Here is a 7,772-nt window from a genome sequence, read left to right on the forward strand (position 1 = left end):
CTTTCCGAAATGCGCTAATGTACTACGAAAAATCCATAAATTAGAGACTTGTGGCAAGTCTACCTTATTTCCAACTGACCCAAGCTTTAGTTTCCTACATATTGCTGCATAATCAATCCCTTAATCAAAAAAGAGCATGCACTGATGGCTCTTCAAAATAATTAGCTAGATTTGTGACAAATCAATGATATTTGCTAAATCTTATGGGTGTTTTTTACAATCTGTTTTAACCCTGTCCTATCTATGTGTGACTTCATTGAAATCTCCGCAGTTAATAAAACCAGCTCTTGGTGATTTTGATCTAATAATATATACTGATTCACGGAGGTATTGCACGAGGACAAAATGGAAATTGAAGCCTGACCAGGGATGTGATACAAAACACACAAATATTGCGGAAATTTCTCAGGGCATTCACTTTAATACACTCTAATTCATCAGGAATTGGTAAATAATAATAATAATAATAATAAAAATAATAACAATAATAATAATAATAATAATAATAATAATAATAATAATAATAATAATATATAATAGTGTAGTTTTAAATAGTGCACATATCCATCAAATGTAAGATGCTCAGGGCGCATGATATGTGGACTAGGAACTCGATCAATAACTTTTTTAGCCACTAAGGGTCCCTTCGTGTCTGTGCTACCTGATAACCCGGTACCAGCAACTATCGTTGCCCATCACACATTAATTACGACCAAGATAAAGGCTAGCTTTGCACTTAAATTGTGCAGTAGATATTTAAAATACTTTATTTCAACATGGTAAAACTTGATCCTAGTAAGCCTGGATGATGTAGACTTTACTACTAGTGACGGTTTGTAAAATACGTACTCAGATTGATAAAACATCATTGTCTAAATGATGGATCCATGGGATTTTTAAATATGATTTTGTTTCAACTAAAAATTAAAACAGGAATTCTACGCTTCATTCCGCCTCAATTTCCCCTTTTTCTACAACATTTTCTGTTTCAAGTTGTATTTGTAGTGATATTAACACCACCTGCATGCGATTGCACTGCTGTGTAAAAATTTTATGCCAATGGCACAATGCGGCTTAGGATGGTTGGCAAAGTGCTGTTTGGTATGGAAAGCAGCTTAGTAAGCACTGCCGCTGACTGGGCAAAGTTTCATGATGGCTCTGACATGTCCATTGGTCTAGTAATATAACGTTAACTCTTTCTATTTCTTCAAAAAGTAACTTTAAGAAACACACGTTGGATAATACATAAAATATAATGATGCATCAAATGTTTATTGTTAATTTCATGTCTGTTTTATTTTCAAGTTGTACTACCGTACAGTACGGTATACTGGTTGCGATGGAAATCTGTGTATGTATGCATAAAATTGAATAGACCAGGAACAAAAATGTATTATCATACTTACTTCTGCCTGAATATCTTTGTTTGCTCCTGATTGAATGAGAAGCCTACAAATATCAGTATGACCAGTGAAAGCACCTACATGCAAAGCCGTATACCCAACCTACATATTATAGAAAAATGGATTAAAATGTTTAATAAGTGAGCACTTTTCATTTGAAGTAACATATTACTCTTTAATTGGTACAGATTGGGTACATCATTTAATCTCTAATTATCATGCATTCCAAATACCAATTTTTCATCATAGGGAAGCATCCTTGGAACTGTATATAAATGACATAAACTAAGAGAGATGATCTTCTATCCTCTCTTCATCCTATTCTATATAAAACATGTCGTTGACCCATTATACAAATTTTATGGTAACTGGTACAAGTGGGGTATATATACAGTACACAATAAAAAGAACAGTATGTCAATGTCTAAAGTTTATTAGAATGGAGAAATTTCCAAAAAGATATGACTTCATCAAATAGCACAAAGATATATCACATTTACTTCATCAAATTTAATAGACATGGGGAAAAAAATATAATAGTATTGTACTTTACCTTCGTTTGAATATCCTTGTTGGCTCCTGATTGAATAAGGAGTCCACAAGCATCTGTATGACCATTTTGAACACTTACGTACAATGCCGTTGCCCCATCCTACATGTTATAAAAATATAGATAAAAAAATGTTTGTGAGCACTTTTCCTTTGTAATCACATATCACTCTTATGGTATCTGGTATCCAAAGACCAATTGTGAGATAATCTTCTATCCTCTCTTCATCCTATTCTACATAAAACAGGTCGTTGACCCATTATACAAATTTTATGGTAACTGGTACAAGTAGGGTAGATATACAGTACATAATAATAAAAAGTACAGTATGTCAACATGTAAAGTTTATTAGAATGGAGAAATTTCCAAAAAGATATGACTTCATCAAATAGCACAAAGATATATCACATTTACTTCATCAAATTTAATAGACATGGGGAAAAAAATGTAATAGTATTGTACTTACCTTCCTTTGAATATCCTTGTTCGCTCCTGATTGAATAAGGAGTCCACAAGCATATGTATGACCATTTTGAGCACTTACGTACAATGCCGTTGCCCCATCCTACATGTTATAAAAATATAGATAAAAAAATGTTTCTGAACACTTTTCCTTTGTAATCACATATCACTCTTATGGTATCTGGTATCCAAAGACCAATTGTCCAATTGCAACAATATAAAAATAAATTTCAGTCTCTTTATAATATACAGAATCTAGAAAGTCGAGTAGAAATGCGAGTAATGTAATTCATAAAATTTAATAGACCATGAACAACAATGTAACATTACACTTCCGTCTAAAGTAAGTATTGACTTACACAATTTACCTGATGATATCAATGAGGATTATAAACCATGTAATTCGTTAGGGTTGATTTTTCATAGCACTAGGATTATTGACAGTTCTATTAACTGGTCACATTTATTGTTTAAAAAGGATTTCGCTATTATATGTTTCAACCCATTGCTTAGGGAACCTCGCAAAATAAAACAAAGCTTATACCCGTCTACAATGTGTGGTTGGGGATTATAATTTTTTCGCGTTGCCAACGCAACGGTTTAAGATACTGATAAAAAATGTTGGACGATTCCATTTCGCGAATTAGGGTTCGTTTTCTGACGTTTTTGTTCTACTTGTTTGCGTCGGCTTATCTCGTGATTTTGATGTACTGTAATTTATTGACGAGTCTCTTTTCTATGTTTTGTCATAAGTTTCATTCATTATTATGAATTAATTTTAATACTATATCCTGTCATTTGTTATTGAGCTATCCTGTAAAATTCAAAACCGAAATGTTGAATACCAAGACTCGAAACCCACTGAAATTCCTATTCACTTTTATACTGTATTATAATCAAGCCAAACTCATGTTTTTGCTATGAATATTGACAGGATAAACGCAATTTAATGCCAGTATATTGCTTTTTCTAGAACTATTCATAGGAACATTCCCACGCTCTGCTACTATGGAAATACAGACTGAATCAAAGTGTACGTGTCATTGACCTTGCTGCCGGCCAAGTTATGCATAGCTCAAACCCTTTGTACGCCGCCCAGTGTTATAACCAGGCCAAACTCATGTTGTTGCCATGAGCATGGAGGAATAAATTCGTATTTACAGGATAAACGCAATATAATGCCAGTACCTGCTTCTTCTAGTACTATTTATAGGAACAGTCCCACGGCTCTGCTGCTATGGAAATTGACTATTAGGGGTCATTGATCTTGCTGCGGGCTGAGTTATGCATAGCCGTACCCTTTGTACGGCGCCCAGTGATAACAACTCAACGTTACCATGGAAAAGCATAGAATAAACTAAGAAAATATCAATTTTTGAATTTTTGTGTGCACTTTAATCTTGTATTTATTATTTTCTTTAAGTCTCATTTTCAATTATATTTTATATTTGTTATATATATTTGAAAATGGATTTGGTACGATACAAATAAATTAATTACAATAAAGACAACAAGGAAGTGACAAACAGAAATTAAAAATCAAACAAGAACAGCTCATTTAGTAGAACATAAATTAAAGTTAATTAGCATAAACAGTTTATTACATGAACATAGACCTAATTAGTGATCAAGATCTACTGTGTGTGTGTACAACAGTCGCTTGTAAATGCTTGTATGATAATCTGATCTAAACACAATACTTTTATTTAGTGGTTTTTTTTTTTTTTGTTTTTTTTTTTTTGGAAGCTGAACAACAATAATTTAGGCCAAAAAATGGCTACAGTATCCGAAAACGCCATTCCTCTACACCCAGGCCCAATGTCTGCTTTCAAAATGACCTACAGAGAATGAATGAAAATAAATGGGGAAAAAATAATGCCACCCTAGCTTAGCCTACTGCACTTATTGGTGGTCACTGTACTTTATTATGAATAGGACTACAAATAGTAGGCCTATTGTACACTTATTTTTTATATAGGCCTACCATAATATATTTTAAATGCAAGGTTATTCCCAACTATTATATCGGAACAAATTATAGACAATAATAAATCAATGGATAGAAAAAGCAATTTAAAGAATGAAATAATGATAATATGTTAAGAGATCGTAATTCAGTAAATATCCCATAGCCCATTGAGTACAGGACCAGAGTCAAGCGTCTAACTTTTACTTTGTAGAGTAATGTCAAAACCACAGGCCCTACACTTCCAGCCGGCGATGCAGTACACTGTAAGGAAGAATGTAGGACATAAACCACCCAGGACATAAACCACCCAGGACATAAACCACCCAATTGGAATATACCATTGTTAAAGTGGGTGGGCAACAGGGTGAACAATGTTGGGTGGTCTTGCTTTTATCTATATCTACTCTATATGTAACAGAATTTAATTTAAGTATTTAATTATTAAATTAATTATCTTCCTTTTATAATGTATAATAGCCTATAGTAATTATAGTATATGTTAGTGTACTCTCTATGTATTATTATTATTTTTATTATTATTTTTATTATTATTATCATTATTATTATTATTTTTATTATTATTATTATTATTATTAAATAAAAATACTAAATTTAAACAAATTAGAATACTAAATATTACCTAGACAAATACCATTATTGTAGTAAAGTATACTCTATTAAAGTACTTTAATGGAGTATTTAATTTTGTTAATGAATGAATAACATGTTCAATAAAATATTTTAGTTTGTAATTATTATTATAGAAATGAGTCCTATTGAAATACTGTATAATACTGGTTTTGCTGCGATTCAATAACATAAAATGATGAAATGGTAAGATCTTAGTGATGGATACATTTACATTCAAATTATTATCTTAGTTATATAATATAAATTCTGTAAATGTAAATTAATGATAATTATTAAGAATTCAAGACATTCAAATTATTATCTCAGTTATATAATATAAATACTGTAAATGTAAATTAATGATAATTATTAAGAATTCAATTTGTAAACCATATACATGTATGATAAATACTTTTTGATAGAATTAGTCATTTATATTCTTATTTTTACCCATTGTGCAATAATTTTAGAAAATAATTTTAGAAAACTAAAATATACCTATTAAAACAATTCAAGACATTCAAATTATTATCTCAGTTATATAATATAAATACTGTTAATGTAAATTAATGATAATTATTAAGAATTCAATTTGTAAACCATATACATGTATGATAAATACTTTTTGATAGAATTAGTCATTTATATTCTTATTTTTACCCATTTTGTAATAATTTGAGAAAATAATTTTAGAAAACTAAAATATACCTATTAAAACAATTAAACTTTAAGCACAGTGATTACTAAAATAAAATTATTATTATTATTAAAGGGAAGTATTTAATTGAAAGTGATTTTTAATGTCAGTCGTTTTAAAAATTAAAATAAATTTAGAAAACTAAAAAAAATTAAACTTTAAGCACAGTGATTACTAAAATCTACAATGATTACTAACCAACATGCATGTTGTCAGAAGAAATGAATGAATTAAAGGCGTATAATAGGAGTGTACAATAGCAAATTAAGTCCTATTGTAAAGCTAGATAAAAGCAAGACCACCCAACATTGCCCACCCACTTTAACAATGGTATATTCCAATTGGGTGGTTTATGTCCTGGGTGGTTTATGTCCTGGGTGGTTTATGTCCTATGCGACTGTTGTACCATAGAGAAAATAGAACTTTCTCTATGGTTGTACACACACACACAGTAGATCTTGATCACTAATTAGGCCTATGTTCATGTAATAAACTGTTTACGCTAATTAACTTTAATTTATGTTCTACTGAGTGAGCTCTTCTTGTTTGATTTTTAATTTCTGTTTGTCACTTCCTTGTTGTCTTTATTGTAATTAATTTATTTGTATCGTACCAAATCCATTTTCAAATATATATAACAAATATAAAATATAATTGAAAATGAGATTTAAAGAAAATAATAAATACAAGATTTAATTGCACACAAAAATTCAGAGACTGATATTTTCTTAGTTTATTCTATGCTTTTCCATGGTAACATCGTGTCGTTATCACTGGGCGCCGTATAAAGCGTACGGCTATGCATAACTCGGCCCGCAGCAAGATCAATGACACTTAATAGTCAATTTCCATAGCAGCAGAACCATGGGACTGTTCCTATAAATAGTTCTAGAAGAAGCAGATACTGGCATTAAATTGCTTTTATCCTGTCACTACGAATTTATTCCTCTATGCTCATGGCAACAACATAAGTTTGGCCTGGTTATAACACTGGGCGGCGTACAAAGGGTTTGAGCTATGCATAACTCGGCCGGCAGCAAGATCAATGACACGTACACTTTGATTCAGTCTGTATTTCCATAGCAGCAGAGCGTGGGAATGTTCCTACGAATAGTTCTAAAAAAAGCAATATACTGGCATTAAATTGACACACTCACATTTAATTCATTCATTCATTTATATCAGTTATTATTTTATTTCGCCTGATTACTATATCCCTGTTTATAGGCCTCCGGGGTTTTCAAATTCATTAACACCAGCATCCTGCCATGATTGGCAAGAACACATTAGGCCAAAAGTATAGTTTTGAGAAGTTGAGTAAAGGGCGTTTCTTGTTAAGCTTTTGTTATGGAAATGAAGTTTATTGATTGTATTGTGTAAAAGCACTACACAATTAGAAAACATATTCAGGCCTATGGAAAGACAATAGCAATGAAGCATGTAAAACTATGCAGTGCATTAACGCATACATTACACTGCAGTTCTAAATAAAATAAAGTGATTTTTTAAACTAATATAGCGATTTAAATTTAATTATTATGTATATATTAAGTAAAACAATATCACTTATAATTTATTACCCACTAACGTCTAAATAGGCTGTCTTACAAATTAACTCTATATTTAAAAAAAATAAAAATGATACTGATAGTATATTCCAAGTATCGAAATGCACGCCATCGCGTCGTAATTAAATATTTCGACATTAATTACCGTAGGCCTATGTCATGTCAATTAATGTCGAAACATTGAATCCCAACACGATGGCGTGCATTTCGATACCTGGGTATATGTATATACTGTCTTATCCTGATTTTGTGAGCGTTTCTAGGCAACTGTTTGTTTTGTTAGGCTAAAGTAAGAGACCTGATCATATTCATATTGTAACAAATTACAGTACTGTAATTGAAATTAGGTGCCGGCTTTTATTGCATACTGTCCCGACGTTGAATTTCCCACTGCCCGACTTTTGATTTATACCTCCACTACATGATTAATTATATCAAAGGTTATATATATATATATATATATATATATATATATATATATATATATATATGA

The 7,772-nt window shown here is 31.0% G+C and overlaps 1 protein-coding gene across 1 annotated transcript in view; it reads right to left on the minus strand.

Moving 5' to 3' along the window:
* LOC117099915 (ankyrin repeat domain-containing protein 29-like) overlaps window positions 1–7,772 on the minus strand; it is a 117,917-nt gene that overhangs the window by 74,738 nt on the left and 35,407 nt on the right. The window contains exons 7-9 of the mRNA XM_033239433.1: window positions 2,420–2,518; window positions 1,957–2,055; window positions 1,407–1,505 (exon numbers count right to left, since the gene is read on the minus strand). Coding sequence (XP_033095324.1) covers window positions 1,407–1,505; window positions 1,957–2,055; window positions 2,420–2,518 — 297 coding nt within the window. The remainder of the gene's footprint in view (window positions 1–1,406; window positions 1,506–1,956; window positions 2,056–2,419; window positions 2,519–7,772) is intronic.

Source organism: Anneissia japonica, unplaced genomic scaffold (assembly GCF_011630105.1).
Source record: "Anneissia japonica isolate Jap-2015-1 unplaced genomic scaffold, ASM1163010v1 scaffold287779_len176375_cov112, whole genome shotgun sequence".
Taxonomy (NCBI): Eukaryota; Metazoa; Echinodermata; class Crinoidea; order Comatulida; family Comatulidae; genus Anneissia; species Anneissia japonica.